Source organism: Aythya marila (assembly GCF_965140915.1).
Source record: "Aythya marila genome assembly, chromosome: 5".
Lineage (NCBI taxonomy): Eukaryota > Metazoa > Chordata > Aves > Anseriformes > Anatidae > Aythya > Aythya marila.
Window position 1 is genome coordinate 49,106,475 of NC_139046.1, and position 18,336 is coordinate 49,124,810.

Below are 18,336 nucleotides of genomic sequence, written 5' to 3' on the forward strand. Positions count from 1 at the left end.
AACAACACTCTTCTCTTTCCTCTGAAAAAGTGGTAGGTTGTAGTATTTATCAAAATCACTCAATTTGGTACGTGACGTACTCGCAGTGCCTCTCTGAAGTGCGAATTTTTTATGAACGGGGAGAGTTCGTAAAAAACACAAAATCAGGGTGTTGTGTGATCGTCTACAAACAGAGCTGAGATAACAGCCCGGAGAGCACGGCGATCCCTGGCAGGCACAACGTGAGGCGAGGCGGCGTGCTGTGCCTCCTCGTGCCTCACCTCAGAGGGCGGTGCCGCTCGCCCACCTCAGTTCCTTTGGTTTCATGAACGCAGGTAAGTGCTCAGTTCCTCAAAGCGAGAGCTATCAATAATTCATTACCACTTAATTGCCAGAGCTGGTTTCTGATTGATTTGGTAAGTGGGACGTGAGGAAATGGAAGCGTCCCCTGTCAGCCTCACTCCGCTGCGTTGGCAGATGCTTCACGGGGGAGTTGTCCATGTGCCTTCTTAGTCTTCTTCCTTGCAACTTTTATTTTTATTTTACCCTTTTTATGTGAGGATCACACTTCAGACCCCCCTGTCAGACACAGCCTGGGAATCAGGGAGGTTCTTCTTCCTAGCTGTCAGCATTGCCCAGCCGCGCCAGCCTCCTGCATGGCGAACGGCAGGTTTCTCTTCTGGCAGCAGGTTGGATGCTGGAGAGGGGAACTTGAAAATAGATGTCCAGGAAAATGCCTGGTGCTTGTTTTTATTAGCATAGGGTGGTCTCTGTACTGTGCAGGATATGGAATAAAACAGAAATGAGGAAGCGGTGTGATAGTCTTACACACCTAGAAATGAGAGGTGGGAAAGGACTTCTGGTTTGTCCGAGTAGTTTATTTCCTAGTGCTACTGTAAGCTTTTTTTTTCTTTTCCCAGCTCATTGTCCTGTCCAAAGGTAAGCGGGTACACCAGGACTTGAATCACGTTATCTTCTGATTGCTTTTATTTCATTATCGTAGAGAATCCGAACTGCTTAACACCTGGGTAGGACTCAGCCATGTGAATCCTTCCCAAAGGCTGTGCTGCGTCCTAATAAATAGCACAGTCTCCAGAGCATGTGTTTTATCTGAGTCTGGTTTGCCCAGGAGGCACTGGAAGGGAATGTATTGCTTTTTTTTTTTTTTTTTTGATATGAACTTACATAGATTCCAAACAGATCTATCTCTATCTGAAACACACATCGAGAATTAGTTTATGATTGTTTTGTACATCTTTGAGGCTGTGTGTCCAGATTTTTCTGCTCTTCAAATGAGCCTACACAAATGTGTTTCAGTGGGTCAACTCCCTGTTTATGTATCAACAGCCTGATTTTCAGAAAGGAGTCTTTTTGTTTTCAGGTGTCTTTAAACTTCATGGAAATGACAGGGCTGGAGAGAACATCATTGTCACTGAGCTGCTTTGTGGGATTTCCTAAAGATTACTTCATTTCTTCAGTTTCCAGTCAGCAAGTTGTCTTTAAAAAATGTTGGCTTCTAAAACCATATTTCAAAAGATGAAATTTCATTGAAACGGAAGGAAGTTAATCATTTCAGCCAGCTGTAATTTGTTCTGTTCACACAGTGTCACTCTTACCTCTCTTCAGGGGAAGAAGAGAGTAATTGGACATAAAAGGTGCTGTTGCTTCGAGTGAAGCTGCTGTAAAAACTGGGAGTTTGCCTTGCGTTTAGTGTGGATGGGATGTTGCAAGCAGGTGTGCACCTGCATGGTGTGTTCCTAAAGCTGTGGACAAGTTTTAGCATTGCATTGTTTTCCCTATCTTAGTTTTCCTTTATATTTTTCAGCTAGTCCATTGGATATAGAAGGCAAGATCTATGCATGTCCATGTTATAGACTAAATCGTGTTCGAATATGTGCAAATTAGTTGCATAGGAGGCTAGGAAGATGGGAAAGACGTATAATAATCACATTGCCTTTTCTTTTTCTTTTTGAGTGGTATATATTTAAGTAAAATGAATTCAGTTTATTAATAGACCTTCACACGTTAGCCCTTTCTTGAAGGGACTAACTGGTGAACAAAAGAGAAGCCCTGTTGCTCAAGCAGAAAGCAAAGAGTAGAAGAGCAGTGCTTTCAGTATAATGGACAACCGTGCAGTTAGTTTTTCCTGCAAATGCTCCAGTTACGTGGCCATTAGCAGTTACATGATTAATGAGGCACTGCTGAAGTAAGCCGCTTTGGGCTCTCCCCTCTGTGTGGCAGGAGCCCCTTCCAGCCGAAGCGGTGTGAGGTGCAGACCGGCTTTCCTCGGACTCACAGAGGAGAACGGGGTGAGTTGTCGGTGTCTTTCACAAACCTCAGCACTTCTAGTTCTTGAATTTTCTTCTACATTACCATGACCGTGGGGCATCCTCTTCCATGCAGGCCAGCACGGGGCTGCGGGTTGTCCAGCCAGGTCGCTGCCTCCTGGCCGTGCTCGTCCCGTGCCCTGGGCAGTGCCGTGTGTTGTCTCCCACGAATGTCAGGGTTGGAGTAGCCGTCCTGTTGAGTTGCTGTGGCAGTGTGTCACACAGCATTAGCCTTTCTGAGGACCATGAGGAAAGGAATGTTTAAGAGGAGAGCGTCCCTTTTTGGAAGCATCTTAAAGGACAGTGACATTTTTCTTTCATACAAGATTAAAAAAGGTCCCTAATTCATGGTCTGTGTCATCTAAACGCAGGATTCTTCATCTCAGCCAAGTATTTTTGCTTTTAAAGGTTGACTTCTGTGCTAAAGTACTGATCTCCATGCACTTTGTGTCACTAGCATGTTACAGAAGTAGAAGTGAAAGGTAAATTTAGGGAAGATTATGTCTAATTGTGCTAAATGAAAGCCCCCTCCTACTTCCTTTGTGGGAGGAAAATTGTTGGTGCTTAAGTCTGCTCCTTTTCACTTTTTCCTATTTGCCTTGCATCTTGCCTGAAGTACTGGATCTCTTTCTTAAGCTTTTAACTAATTTTCAGAATTCACAGCAGGGTCTGCTGCCTCAAAGAGCTTTGCACCCTACCAGTTTCTGTGATCCTAGTGAAGCAGATTCAGAGAAGAGAGAAAACCTCAGTATCGATGGTCTCAGTTTACCAGGCTTTTTTTTTTTTCTTGTCTTGAGGAAAAAAAAATTAGTTCTGGTGACAGCATCGACGCTCCGATGTGATGGCTCACAGAAATGCAGAGGCATGAGACCTTTGCTGCCAGCCTGTGTGAAGTGGGGTGTGAGAGGCTTGCTGGTGGTCTGTTTTTTTTGGCAGTGGCTGTCAGTCTAGCACAATCACCTGCAGAGTGCCCTTAAACCATCCATTATGTACAGTTCTCATTGTCTTCTGAATTTCTTGTAAGGTGTTGTAATGTGTGGGAAGGACAGGAAGGAAAGTGCCAATGTGCATGTAAGTGGTAGTGGAGAGCCGTAGCCAGAGCTAGCCAGTTACTGGTTTGAACACGGTTGTTAGAAAGAAAATGCGCTCAGGTTGTCCTTTATTCCAGACGTGTCTCTTCCTTCTTGCCTCATCTTTCCCAGATTTGATAGCTGCTTTGCAGAAATCTTGGCATTGCTCGGCACAAGCAATTCTCTGCTCATTGACCTAAAAGAAATTACTGTTGAAACTCAGCAATGCACAAGCTGTGCTGCCTTTGTCATCATGCAGTAAATACAGTGGGTTTTCTTGTTATTATTTCTAACCAGAGGTAGGGAGAAAAATAAACAAGCTTTCCTGAAACGTGATATACCTTTCTTTTAATTCTGATTAATCAAATAACATTCTCTACCAGTAAAATAAACACAACGTGTGAGACCCACCCAGTTAAATTTACACCCTGCAATTTTCAGACATTCATTGCCACTAAATGGCTGGAGTGACTGGAGCCAAACACACCTGCTTTGCAATTACATCCGCTGGGTTGGTATTTGTGGCAATGCCCAGCTAAGCCAATGAGATGCAAAATTAAAAATTAACCCTTAATGGCAACATGCTGAAACCGCTTCTTCGTTAGCATATTCATTAAGGCATTGAGGAGCCCTTTTTATGGTCCATCTCAGGAGCTACTGCAAGTGATGACGCTTGCTTTCCTAGAACCTTGACGAAAGATTGGGAAATCCATACACTTAGTGGATCCCAAGTCTCAGTTTGGTTTTATTTGAAACTAAGCACATCCTGTTATGGAACCAAGCAGACAGGCATTTTGAGATCAAAAACTTCAATATTGAATATTTAGAAGCCATGTCTTCTGCCAAGGTATCTTGAGTTCCCTGTAATATTATTGACTTTCGATTTTGTTGAAGGTTTTTGCAAAATTCTTGAGTCTGTTCACTCCAGGCCCCACCTGCAACTGCAGGCACTTCCCCAGCTTGTTGGTTTGCTTCACAGCTCCTGGAGTTTTCCAGTCTGGTGTTGTGTGTCAGGACATGCCTTTGCCCCATCTTCCTTGGAAAGTACGACTTGCAGCCTGCATGAATACGACAGATGCCAGGGGGCAGGTGGAGCTTTTGGGGATCATTTAACCAGCAAAATGATGCATGAAGCTATAGCAAGGTTTGAGAGATTCCCTGCATTTTGTTTTGGCGCATTTTAAGGATACCTGATGCAAAAAAAATGTTGAGTGAAGTCTTAAAAGGTGGAAGCGGTTTTGTAGTTAACCAGAAACTTGTTAATTTGTGTTAACTCACTGTCTGTCCCATTCTTGGTCCATCCTACTAAAACACATGCAGGTTTGGAAGCTGTGTGTGGTTGAAGTGAGGCACCCAAAATATACGGATAATTCTTCCTTAGCTGGAGTGTACTATGAGAGTTTTCAAGATTTTTTGTCTAATAGGCACCTTGAGTGTGGTAGCATAACTTTTTTCTTATTTTTTTTTTCTGAGGCCAGGATTGGTATTTAAGAAGCGGGTACTACTTTTCTTTATTGGATACTGTTCAGAGGATTTTAAGAAATAAAGGAAATGGAGTTGGCAGGAATCAAAGAAAGTGGAAAAAGAAGAAAGCTGTTACGTCACGCAGACTAAATCCTGAACTGTTTCTTTTGTGGCTCCAGAGACTTGGGCCAGAGCTCTGCCACAGTTGCCTCCAGCTCTCTAGGGGGAGCGTTCAATTTTCTCATTTCTTTCTCAAACTTTCTCAAAAGTTTTTATGCTTTATGCTAAACCTTTTCTGCTCATCTTTGTCCCAGTACTCTTCACTGGGGTGTTAAATGTAGCAACCGTTGAAAGAGCCAAAATCTGTAACTGCATGTATTGCAAACAAGCCCGACTCCACTGCAAGCTTGAAAGCATTTTGTAATATATGGTACGCATGGATGGTGTCTTGCTGTGGCAGTGTTTGCTGGGAAGAATCGGTCACAACTGCCTCCCAAAAAGATGGCACACCCACGCCGCCCACCCCACGTTAACTTCCCCTCTGCCTGGGGGCACTGCACGGGCTCCGCTGTAAGGGAGAAACATAATTCCTCTCAGCTTCTGCTACAGCGAGTAAGTGAAATAGATAAGGTGAAACTAAACTCATGTGAAAGGAATGAGCCTCTCACTTCAATATAATCCCTGCTGTGTATCTTCCTAACAGCATGTTTCCCATTGACAAAATGCAAATGCCATTTATTTTTCTGCTATTGATTTGCTTATAGAAAGCAGCAGCAATCTAATCCATGCAGCAAATTCTGAGTCGCTTTATCTTCTGTATATATTTTTATTATTACTGCATAGAGCACATCAAAGAACTCGGTTTGAACGGGAGAAAATCACATTTTAGATAGGTGGTTATAAAAACTGTTATTTTTCGCTTGAAGTGATTATTTTCTAGGTCTCTGGTAGTGATTATGGGAAATTCCCAACTTCAACTAAATAACCAGTTGTGTACATCTGTCATGCCCATGTCCCATCCTATTCTCCCATTTAACTTGCTCTGAGGCTTGCTGAGTGGAGGACACAGGACCAGAGCTACCAGAAAGGGGCAAACGTGCACCATCTTTTGTAAAAGAAACCTCTCAAAAGTAAAAAGTAAAAGCGAAGTCTCTTTGGATAGATCCGGGATATGATGTTTGAAGAGGCTTGGGCCTTGTGATGTCTTGCTGATGAGTCAAACCAGTATTCGAGCAGCAATCTCCAAAATATCATTGTGAGAACGATGTGAAAGTCCTAAACTGTCTAAGAATGGTGTTGGCTGTGCCATGGCTTGCCATGTTTTCAGTGTAGGGTGGCTAAAAATTAGCTGTTGATAACCCAACCTGGTGATCCTCTGAAGTCAAGGCTCTGTTTTTGCTTCTTACTTCAGAATTGGTTTTTGGAAAGGTGCTTCTGTCCATTTCTGTTATCACTGCGGCTGGAGAGGAACGATTTGCTTTTCCCCTTGAAGCTTCAAGGATACTCTCAGTTCCCCTTGCACCGTGTTCTGTCACCCAAGCCATGTGGCATTTCCAGGTCCGTGTTTGGCCTTTTTTTTTTGGTCTCATCTCTCTGTTGGATTTACATCCCTGTTTGAAGAGGTTTACCTCTATTTCCAGCTGATGTTCTTTCCAGGACCACCACCACCCTGTCTCCACAGGTGGCGTGCTGCCACAGGCACCTAGCACAGTCCCTCTGCTCCTCCCAAACTGTTGCCTTTCCTCTGCTCTGATTGCCTGCTGCTAACTGGTCCCCTAACTTTAGCAATCGTTTCTACATAGTGTTTGGAAAAACATTCTTGTTCCTCTTCCAGGCTTTTTTAGCAGCCTCAGGAGAGAGGTTTCTGGTCTCCTTGTTTCTGTTCTGAGGCTGGGACTTCAAAGCAAGAGCCGCGTTGCCTTCCCGGGGCAGGGGAGCCCGCGGATCTCTCTCTCTGCACTCTGATTAAAATCTTGGTTATCTGTCATCAATCTCCTCACACTTGGAAATTAGCTCAGTGCTGTTGAGTGAGAGGCTATGGGCTTTTTCCTTCTTGTTAAGGACATGGTCGCTGTTTTGTTTTGTCACCCTGGCCTGTCTGGGCCCTGAGGCGGGCCCTTCTCCTGACGGCCCACAGCCATGGTGCTCCCCTTGTTATCACTGCCACTTACTGTCCCGTGCAGTTGTGCTTCACTGATGTGCAGTCAAGTCCTAAGTGAATAAATCAGGGGAGAATATTATCAGAAATTCATTGTTTTGTTTGCTCTGTTGCCTTTCGAATCACTTCATGCCTACACTGAGTTTGCTTTCAGAGCCCGGCGCGGTGCCCTCTCCCCATAGCTGCCATCCTGGGTAAGGTGTCAGTGTGGGATCCCAGCCTCCTCCACCTGCAGGCTTACTGGGACACAGCACAGCTCGTCTGCTTCTGGCACGCAGCTGCCTTCCTTGCTGGGAAAGGGATTTTGATATGCAGCTGCCAAGACGATTATTGCTCTTGAAAACTGCTCACCGCTTAAAGAAGAAATTGGAGCATGGTTGTTAGGGACAAGCAATTTTATTAGACTAAGTGATGTCTTTGGGGTTGAAAAATGCAGAACTAAGAACTAGAGGCTTTTGTGATATCTTCATTCGGGCTTGCTGCCACCTGTATAGGAGTTTGCGCAACAGGATATCAAGAGGGAAGATGAGCTTATAGCCAGGGAATGGGGAAAAATGGGGGCTACAGCTTAAGCTGTTGAGGAGATGTACCTTTAGCTAGCTAAGCACAGCTATGTACAAGCAGCAGCTATGGTAGGTTTGCCATCATGCTTCTGCCACTGACCAGCATCATTCTGTAATGTCATCCTTTGCTGTGTTTGGAGTCTAAGGTCTCTGGAGGTGCACAAGTTGTTTTGTTCTCCTTGGTGGGAGAACTATTCTTCTGCTTACCAGTCATCAGTTTCTCTGAGCCACTTACAACGTGTAGCTCATACTTAAACTGCCTTCACTTGCAGAGGTTGGTCCTGTGTGTGATCAGTGCGGTGCTCTGGGAGAAAGGAGAGCAGAAATAATTAATGTTCTTATGAGTGGCTATTTGATGGAGAAGGGGCAAAATGATATCTCCCTAGCATCCTTCTGATGGAGCAGATCAGCATTCTCCTTTGTTACTGCTCTTCATTTTCTTTCCTCTCCTATGTTCTTCTCTTATTGCAAATTCAGGCACTGTTGCTTTCATATGCTGGGGTGTAGAGAGGGCTAGTGCTTCCAGTATGAGCTACCAGCACTGAAGATCTACAGTGCTTTTTATGCCTGTAAATTACAGCACACTGAAACCATTCGATGTAGTGAAATGCCCCTAGAGCATCTGTAATAAGAGTTGTTTTGTTTATTTTTGTTACTGTCCTTTACTGGTATAGGTTCACAGTTAACTGTTCCCCCTCCTTGCCATTACTTCTCATAGGAGCATCTTTTAAGTTACTGTTGCATGGCACAACAGCACAGATTGAGCTAGCACTTGAAAGTGGGGAAATAAACTAATACTGAAATAAGTTGTTTTCTCCAGACCTAATGGCCATAGGACTTTTCTTACATCTGGTGTAAGCCTGACCTACCAGAGCCTGTTCAGCTAGTGAGGCTGGACGAGTTTGCTAATAGTCATCTGTGAAGGTGCCTAAGTACAAGTAATTCAATACACGTTTTTAAGCAAGAAAATGTGGTTAACAACAGCTTTTTATGACCTGTTGCATCTGTGTAGTGCAAAAAACCCCGAGAACCAACCTTGTAGAAGTAAGTCTCAAAGAGCAATTAAAAACCTTTGATCTTCGAATATAGTGGTTCAGACGTTGTGACTGGGAAACTTAAGCCTAATTGTTCTAGGTAGGTGTGTTGTTCTTCTAATTTTATTTCTATTGACAATGCAATATTGTGTGAGGGAATTTAAACTTAGCCCCTTCCGATTGTTAGGAAAACACAGCAAAAAAGAGCTCAGCCCTTGTTGTTAAATGGAATTCCCACTCACCAGGTTTGTTGTTACAGGCTATTTGGTTAATTTTGGTCACTGAGTTCACTTTTTCTCTGGATCTGCAGACCTGCTAAGGCGGTGTTTGAAAACTGTTTCTTCACCTACTTGTCTCAAAAGCATGTACCCAAACTGCACTGATGGGATTCCTCCAGGCTTTGCAGCCCTTCATCAAAATTCCTAATATAATTTCCGTTCAAACTTTGTTCTTCTTCTTTTTTCTTCCTATAATTTAACTGAACAATATATTTTACTATTTTCTTAATCTTAGTGTTCATGTTGTACGAGATTTACTGTCCTGCTCTGACAGCTGTCCCTACCGGTTTACACAAGCTTATGATTTACGCTGGGCGATGCTGTCGGAAGTGTCCTGCTGCCAAGGAAAACGTAAAACAAAGAGGGCTGTGTTTGCTGGGAGAACAAGTAGCTTGAACCTAGACACAACAGCAGAAAGTGACTATATACAGATCTGTACGTAGCAGTTTGGTTTCATCACGCATGAATATTTAAAGGATTGATTTATGGGTGACTGCTCAGGCCCTGTGCTGCGAGAGCATTTTAAAATTTTATGTTTTGTTGTGTTTTGCAGACAGAATGGAGTTGTCTCGGTGGTCTGCAAAATAAAGACAAGCGTGTATTTAATTTCTTAGGGAAGGAAGATCCTTGAATAAACTAAGACTCGGTGGTAGTATTCTTCCCCCCCTCTAAGATGTTTATCTGTTGATAGGAGCCTGTTTCTTCTCTCCCCTCCCTATCAGTAGGCCAGGCAAGATTAGTCCTCTGACTTCCTGCTCTTGAAGAAAGGAGAAAAGAATCGGCCTGGAAATCTTATCGCGAGGTGGATGTGGACCATGAGTATGTTTCTCTCACCATATCTTATCAGCAGAGCAAGCAGCGAGATGAGACTGGTGGAAAGAGCTCCCACGTGAAGAGCTGCTGTAGATAGAGGAATGTAAGGCTGCCCCGACCGCGAGCGCTGTCGGTCCGCCCAGAAGGGGGGCTGCAGCCTCTGCGGTGGGTCAGATGGTGGGGGCCAACTTCCCAAATGGTGGAGGCTGGGAGCTTGAGCATGAGGTCTGCTAAACTGAGGTTTTCTGTAATCCTATGGGGGGAGTTCGATATGAAGATGTGATAAGATCAGTTGTTTGGAACGTAAATAAGAGTGGGATTACTTACTCTGTACACTCTCTTTATGTCCGTGCCCTGTAAGAGAGTAATTTAGGCTGTGGTTTCAGGATGACTAGTACCAGATGAGCAGATAGGCTGTCTGCAGCAAGCCTGCACTATCTGTTCAGTTAGATAACACACAGCAGCATTGGCTCTGGGAGGACAGATGATGTTGAAGCGATCACAAAGTTTACTTTTTTTGCTGCTCTCCCCATCAAGCTATACAAAGTTGGGTTGATGATGAACCAGAGCATGGAGCTGGTCTGGTGGCACTCAGCTTCCTTCTGTCAGACGCTCAGTTCCCTCTAGGTTTGTTTCTGGGGGGCTGCTCCATGCGCTGGGGGGCTGCCTGCTTTTGTTCAGCTGCACTGCTGGAATCTCCTTTGTGCCACTGAGCGTCATCTGCTCTTTTGTGAAAGGGGATGGGAACCTGTGGGTGAGATGAAATGATAAAAGATGGAGTGTTCTGTAACCTGAAGAGGATGGCTGGTGGAATATATTCTTTGTGCTTCATATTATTATTTTGTATTGTGTTAACTTTCCGTTGAAGTGCCCAGAGGTAACAGAGACTTTCAGCTCTTCTGAAAATATAAAGAACACGTAATTAGGGAAAATGTTTCCAACAATTAACATCCTCTGGATCGGAGGGTGCTGTGTAGGTGCCTGTGCCAATTTGCTGTTCAGTCATGGTTTTCAAAGCTTGCTTAAACTCACTCGGGGTGGAACTGGAGAGGAGTCTGGGAAAGACAAAACAATCCTAAATTTGGAGCATTGATCTTGCTCTGGGGGTGTGGTGCGTGTCTGGGGATCTTGCTGGGGAATGCTCCTTCTTCAGGGTGTACCCAGCTCAGTAATCTAAGTAGTTTCGCTTCTCCTCCTCTTCATCCTCTGTTGAAACTCGTGCTAGTTTGGGGCTGTGGATGCAGTCCTTGTTCACGCTGTGAGCCCACAGACCTGGGAGATGCATTATTGCTGCTGTGTACTCGGCAGCTGCGCTGCAGACAGACAAATACAGGGGCTCCAGGGAAATGCCCAGTCCCCCAAATATAGGATCCAGCCACCGAGGCTGTAGGATTAAAATAAACTTGTTCACCTCAGCTTCCTTTCTGCACTTGGTGTTGCAAGGAAAAAGCAAGTGGTTGTTTGTTAGGGAGTGATTTAGAGGGCTATATTTAATTCAGGATTTCACATGGCTGAGTGCTGAATGGCAGCCACCTGCTACGTGGAATGTGCCAATTGCCTCAGCTAGTACCTTGGGATGTTTAGAAAGAGATATCCCTGTTATATTACCTATGGTGGAGCTGGTGATGTGTTAATTGCCCTCCAGTTCAATAAAAGGTGTCTTGCTGTGAGGAATTAGCAGGTCAAGGATGGGCATCCACTAGTAGACTGACTTCCTCAGCGCTGTATTTCTGTATAAATTGAAAAAAGCTACCCGTTCCATAGAAATGCTGTTTGCATTGACTTTGGTTTGCCTTGGAAACGTTTGGTGTTTTCATCAGAAGTACCCGTAGGAATTTCTGCTGCTTTGGCTGGGCCTGATCTATTTTTAAGTCTTGAAAATGCTGGGTACAGAACTTCCTGCATCTCAGAGATCACAGCTGGAAAACTGAGGGAGGGGAAGCTGAACCGAAACGGCGAGCAGTTCCTCGAATTAATCACTAACTTACCTGCTGCTCCAGCGAAGAAACATTTTTGAGAACTTGTATTGCGGTGGAGCTGTCAATCTGTCTTTGCAAATAACCCTCATAACTTCTGATGTTGTGTAAGCAATGTAATCATCAGGCAGTTTAAATGAGGATAGGGGAGGATAGGGATTAAAATTGTTCAAGGGGATTTGAGTTGTCAGATAATCACTGGCAGGTGTCCTTTACTCCTGACAGATGGCTTAGGTGTTGTCAATGGTTTCGCAGCAGAGCAAGAACGAGCTTGTCTTACTCTTTACTTCCCAAAGCCATCCTGAACATGCACTGGGATGGTTTTCTTCTCTTCTGGCAAGGTATGTTTGCAGTAGCGCATAGGAAAGCAAATCATGCCGAAGACAAGCATTTATGGGGATTTATGAGGTGTACACATGCAGCTGCAAACAATTGTTTGGGGTTTATGTAAGAGATGAAAAATAAACTGAGTTCTTGTAGTGTATGTATCCTCATCTGCCAGTGCTGTTAGTGGACACTTATGCTCCATGTACTTGGATCCAGCATGGGACATGCTCTTAAAAGCTAGAGTCTTATTTGCATTTGAACAATGGGTAAATTGTAGAGAAGAGGTTGAGTTGCTCTGTCACTGACTTCGGGCAGCTGCGCTAGTCCTGACTTCGGTATGATCTCAGAAATACAACTCGTCAGTACCTTGGGTTTCACTGAGCTGTTACACCACGTCGCCCTGAACTCCCCCAGTGTTCCCTCGCTGACCACACACCTTTGCAGCCAGCGAGGTTTGTGCGTGTGTGTGTTACACTGAAGTTGGTATGTGAAACGTAATGTATGGAATTTCTTCATGCTCAGCTTTTGAGTTTCTTTGCTGGATGCATCTGTGTTGGTAGACATCTGCAAAGGAGATGTGGATTTGGCGAGTCAGATGCTTCATATCAACACGAAGAAGTATGAAAAGATGCATCTGTCCTCACCGCCTAAATCCCCAGAAGCAACTGGACCTGAATGTAAATATTTGTAAATAGTTTTGCAGTCTCTGAAGAAACAAGTCCTGTGATATCCTACCAGGCACTTAGCACTGCTTGTTTGCTGTCTGAGATGACTGAGGAAGATACAAAAACAGCTGTTGGAGTCTGCAGGTATCTTAGAATCAGAGAATATCCCGAGCTGAAAGACCCACAGGGATCATTGAGCCCAGCTCCTGACTCCACAAAGGACCACCTCTAGTTTCTTCCAATAAAAAATAACAAAAAAGCCCACAACAGAATATATATGCCTATGTTAACTAAAAAATAACATTTTTTAAAAAGGTTTGTAACTGTTAAGTCATGAACTGAGGTTTCAATCACAAAAGAGGAAGTTAAAGTGACTCCTGTCGTCTTTAGTTGTGATACTGTTTGCTGGGGAGCAGGTACTGGAGGTGTCTTTTTGATGCCGCCTTGTTGCAAATTCCAGCTACTGACTTGTTCTAGGCTCTTTCTCCATGTTGTTTTCACAACATGCCGCAGATCTCAGTGGAGTGAGGACAGATTGCTGATGCGCTGCCATCAAACCTGGTGTGGATTTACACCAGGCAAGGGAGCGATCAGAAAGAAAGGAGGAATTCATTCAAGTATGGAGCGTACTGTGCACCGTGTGCTAGGCAGGTAGTCCTAAGTGCCCATCCAGCATCACAGTTACACGCCAGCCTGGATCCAAACATCTTCGTGTTTGGAAGATTTTGCACAGAGGTCCATTGAAGGTATCCAGGGCGGATTTCCACAACAGGCACGTCAGGGGGTTGGCAGTGGAGTTCATCCACTTCATCCTCAGTGACAGATCTCTGCAAAGAGGCTGAAGTTACTGACATCATGAGGATGCTAAACCCATAAGTGTCTTGTATTTCTTCCTCAAAAGCTCCTTGGCCAGAATGACTGCCTGTTCTTCCTGATTACGCTTTCTGATACAGACACAGCAGTGTTATCAGCGGTGATCTGTTCTGTAATGTGCACTTCTCTGGAGTGCTTTCAGGTAAAGTGTCTTTTTTTTTTTTTTTTTTTTTTTTTTGTGAAAGATATCCTTGACTTGCTTTGTTAATGTAGTGTGAAGTGTTCAGTGTGACTTGTCCTTTTATTTATTTATTTTTTCCTCTGATTCTTGTTTAGCAAGTATTAAATATTTAGATGCCAGCGTTTTTGGAAGTGGCTGCTAAAACAGATTGGCTTTCCTTACTCAGTCCCCTTCAAAGTGAAACACGAGTCCCTGTTTTTTCATTCAGCCCAGATGGTATGCTTTTTAAAGTGAGCAGTGTGCTGCAGTGAAAATGGACTACTTCTTTCCCCCCTTCTTCCCCTCCTCCTTCACTTAACCAAACACATCCGTGCAGCTCATATTTGGGCTGAATTCAAAATTAGTCAGAGAGGCTGCAGGGTAAATATGTCAGCTATTGGAAAGCCAGCTCTGCCAGATTGAATGAATTTCTGCCCTGCCAACGAGCAGCGTAGCAAGTTGGCTGCACAGAATCTGACATCTCTACAGACCTCACGAGCATCCTGCTTCAGTCCTCCAGAAGAATGGACGAGGTGAGCTAATCCTGCCCCTTCCCTGCAGGTACCTCTGCTCCTCCCCACGTACTCATACACTCAGCAAGTGGGGCAGGAGCATCGAGTTCCTGCGGGCTGGGAGGTGATGGCCACGTGGAGGATTGCCTTCTGGGCCCTGAGGGCTTTTATATCCCATAGGGGAGGCTTCCAAAGTAAAGGAAGCAAAACGAGCTGTAGGATTTAAGCGGTTCCACGTGTGCCATCGCTCTGACAGTGCTTTATCCACCTTTGTTGGAGAGGGAGTAATGCACGTAGCCAGTTGCTGGGTGCATTGACTGGGACTCCGAAATTGCTCTGTCTGCAACCTGTGACTCCATTCCAGCAGCAGCTGAAGGTTACCTTTTAAGAGAAAGTGCTCGTGCTTTGAAATGGGATCGAGTCAGAGTTCAGCCTTCCCATTCTGCGACAGAGCCTGCGCAGGGCTGTCAGCGAGTAACTTAATCTGCCTGTATCTTTTGTTTCCTGTTTAGTAAAAAGGTTAGTGCTCCATCCTGACTGTAGCAGAACATTCGAGGATATATTTATCGTGTAACAAAGGAAACATAAACAGCTTAATTTTAAACAAAAATCGGTATCTGTTCTTGGCGTGTCCTTTCAGTTCAGTAGGGCTGGAGTACAGCCTTTATTTAAAGGTGTTGATGGCTTTTTTGGGGCATTGTTTCTGGGTTGGAGTCTTGCTTTTTGAGACCTAAAACATTCTTCAATGGTTTGGCTCGGTCTACGTTTTTCATTAAAGAAGCACGGAGATGCAGAGACCGTGCTGAAAGCCTTTCAGGCAAGACACAGCAGCAGATCTGCCAGGAGCTGAACTTTGGTTGCTCTGTGTAGGAGGTGTTAGAGGCTTTGGAAATGCATCCCGTTATCACGTTGTCTCAGGAATACCGCGATGCTTAGAGGGGAAGACGGTTTTCTAGCTAGGGCAGGTCCAGACCTGGCATCTGTTGTTAGCTAGCAGCTTGCCCAAGGAGGTCTCGCTGGAGTGTTGACAGCAGGGGTTTCAGTTTGAGAGGTGCAGCTTGCACATGGAAGTGGAGCAGGTTAGGGGAGAGCTGTAGGCAGGAGGATTAGACAAGAAGCTAGCAAAGAGCAACCACACAAATGAGAATGGCACCTTCTGATGGTATTGCCTGAAGGTGCTGCCTCAGTGCTCAGGGTTCGAGAGAACTAAATCATTGGTGATTCCGAGTTTGCTTGTGGCACTTGAAACACCTTCACTTTACAGCAGAGGTTTAGTCTTAGCTTGGAAACTAGTTTTGTCAATCTGTATCTGTAGCATTTGCAAACTTGTAAACTTGCTCTGATGGTCACTGTTTTGTCAACTACCTGTGAAGTCTGCCAGTGGTACCATACTGACAGGAAAGCTTTTTTTTTTTTTTTTTTTTTAAGAGTTGGGAAAGAGCTCTTGGACACGTTACAGCAAAGTTAAGAGTGTGGCACATTGACAGTGCCTTTCCATCGCAAGGAAAGTCCCGATCTCTCCTGTGTCTGGATCTGCTGAAGGCAGCCCTCGCTGTGCAGTGCCGGGGGAGGTTCCTGTGGTTGCAGGCAGACGTGGTGTTAGCATGCTGGGGGTTTGCTAACGGGAGGTTGGGTAATGCCGACAGCTTCTCCGTCTGTGCAGCTGCTTGAGAGCGGTGATTTTGGCTGGGTGATTACTTATCAGGTACAGGTCAGTGACACAAAGAAGGATTTGAAAGTTCAAGGCCAGGTTTGAGGAAAACAAAAGCAAAATCCCACCCCACGCTTGTGGGTTGAACGTAAAACTGCAGCACATTGCTACCAGTGATGCTGTAAGACTGCAGATGCCCAGGGGTTGTTGGTGCTGTATCTGATCAGCATTTCCTTGCAGGACTAGCCAAGGACAAACCATTTTCATTGCTGGTTTAGGGACTGGGGCACGAAGAAGGGCTGGACATGGCTCTTGCTGTGTTGCTGCTGAGCCAGAGCTGAGTTTTCCCCCGTCCTCACCCACAAGCAGCCTCTCTGCGTCGTGGCACAGAGCAGATCCACTCTTCCTTGGGCAGAAGAGGAGTGATGCAGAGAATGGAAGCGATAAAAGCAAAAAGACACGAAATTGTCAGCTGCGTAGCCCGGGCTTGCTTTTTGCTGGCTGTCGCTGTCTTCCTTCAAGGTGCTAATAGCAGGAGCATTGCACATGGCTCGAGGTGTGTGGCCAGTGGTTAAGGTTGCCACATCTGCCTCGCAAGCCTGTGTTTCCACTTCGCTTCTGAATTACCTTGTCTTTCAACAGCTCGGGGCAAATTTCCATTAAGGTGTCTGCTCTGTGCTGGCAGAGCTTAAAACATCCCAGGAGAGTCAGGCATTTGCAAGGAAGGAAATTTGAAAGGAAATGCGCTGTGTGGGGCAGAACTAGGCATAAAAATACTTTCCGAAGCATTCCTGTCATGCATCTTGTGAAACGGTGATGTAAACCTTAGCGGGGTTGCCTGTGCTAAGGGCAGAGCGTTTCAGTATGCTGGGGGGAGCCGTCTCCACCTGGCTGGGTCCAGAGCTTCGGGAGAGCCTCGTGCTCAGGGGCACGCTGCTTTGGCAGCACATTTCTCCAGGTACCGTCTGCACCAAACCCCTTCCCCTCCGTGCAGGACTGAGCTAGGAGAGGCTCCTCCCTGAACGTGGTGGGGCCAGCAGCCATGAGCTGCCAGGAAGGGTTTTATTTCTGGTTTTTGGTGGTATGTATACTTGGAGCACACTGCCTAGGACTAGCCTGGGCTGTGGCAGAGGAAGGTGGGAGAAGGACCTTCTTTCTCTCACCCTCTGCCTTGTCTTGCTGCTTCCCTCCAGGTCGATGGCTTGCGGTGCCATTCGTGCCACAGTTGTTCTGGGAGTGTCAGTCCTCTTGCACAGTCTCCAAGCCCAGCCTGCGTTTGTGGATGAATCTCTTTGCCTTATTAAAATATTTGTGCCATTAACTTCCTTCCTAACAGGTTTATGTTTCTGTAAGCTGTGTTCCCAAAACAACCAAATTTGGAGGCACGGTAGATGGAAATTATTGGCTGGAGCTGTTACAACATTAAAGGCAAATCTATTCTCTTTATCTCTTGCATCCTTCTGCTATCCTCTCTCTACTTGGCAGCCTCTCTAATGTGCCAGTTGCCTCACTTGCCTGTGGACAGATGTGTGGCAGGGCATTAGGCTAAGACCAAGAAGCTCAGTTCTGACTTTGACCAACAGCCCCATGTTCGAAACTTAATTGGAAAGCTGATATGAATTAGTCAATGTGCTACGTAGCTCCTAGCCCTTGGGTAACAACAGCAACAAAAAACAACGAGTAATTCTGCAAGCTAAATACCCATCTGACAGAAGCACGGGAGTGTGGAGCTGATGTCTTGTAGCCTCATCTATTTTACTGAGGAATTAGAGAGCTTTTTTAGCAAGCCACTTTGACCTGAGGATATGCCGAAGGCTAAATAGACGTACCCAGGAAGAAAATAGCAAGAAAGAAATTGGTAAAATGCAGAGTGTGACTGGAGAACCGGTGAAATCACGATTTAAGGAATGAAGTGCTACCAAGTACTGTATTTAGGATGCTGATAGGGTGATAAAACAAGATAGCCGGCATCAAGATTGTTTGCCTGAAGTTTGTTGTACTGCTGATCAACATCTTGCTCTGTGACTGCTTCTGCTGTCTTTTCTGAGTACCCTGTAAAGTTTCTGTTTCTCGTTGTTGTTGTTGCAGAGAGCCAGCTGTTGCCTGGGAATAACTTCACCAATGAATGCAACATTCCTGGGAACTTCATGTGCAGTAACGGGCGCTGCATCCCCGGGGCCTGGCAGTGTGACGGGCTGCCGGACTGCTTCGATGACAGTGATGAGAAGGAATGCCGTAAGTGACCCCTGCTGAGACCTTGGTGTGCCTGACACCACAGGGCTGGCTAGGTACCAGTACTGGTGTGTTTGGTAGCACACATTAAGCAAGCAATGAAGTCACTGCCAGTTTCTTAATTTCTTTATCGTTTGAGGAGATATAAGGCCCTTCCTATTGTTTCTGGTCTTTAAGGTTCTTTAAATTCGTCAATTTTAATTCAGTGCTTGGTAGCGGGTACCTAAAACCCTACTCACAGATGGATACACTGA

General features: G+C 45.2%; 1 protein-coding gene across 4 annotated transcripts in view; it reads left to right on the top strand.

Annotated features, from left to right (window-relative positions):
* Positions 1-18,336, top strand: part of LDLRAD3 (low density lipoprotein receptor class A domain containing 3) — a 115,051-nt gene that overhangs the window by 21,828 nt on the left and 74,887 nt on the right. For all 4 annotated transcript variants that reach the window (XM_082760739.1, XM_082760736.1, XM_082760738.1 and 1 more), the window contains one exon: positions 17,939-18,085. In XM_082760739.1, coding sequence (XP_082616865.1) covers positions 17,998-18,085 — 88 coding nt within the window. In that variant the 5' untranslated portion in view covers positions 17,939-17,997. The remainder of the gene's footprint in view (positions 1-17,938; positions 18,086-18,336) is intronic.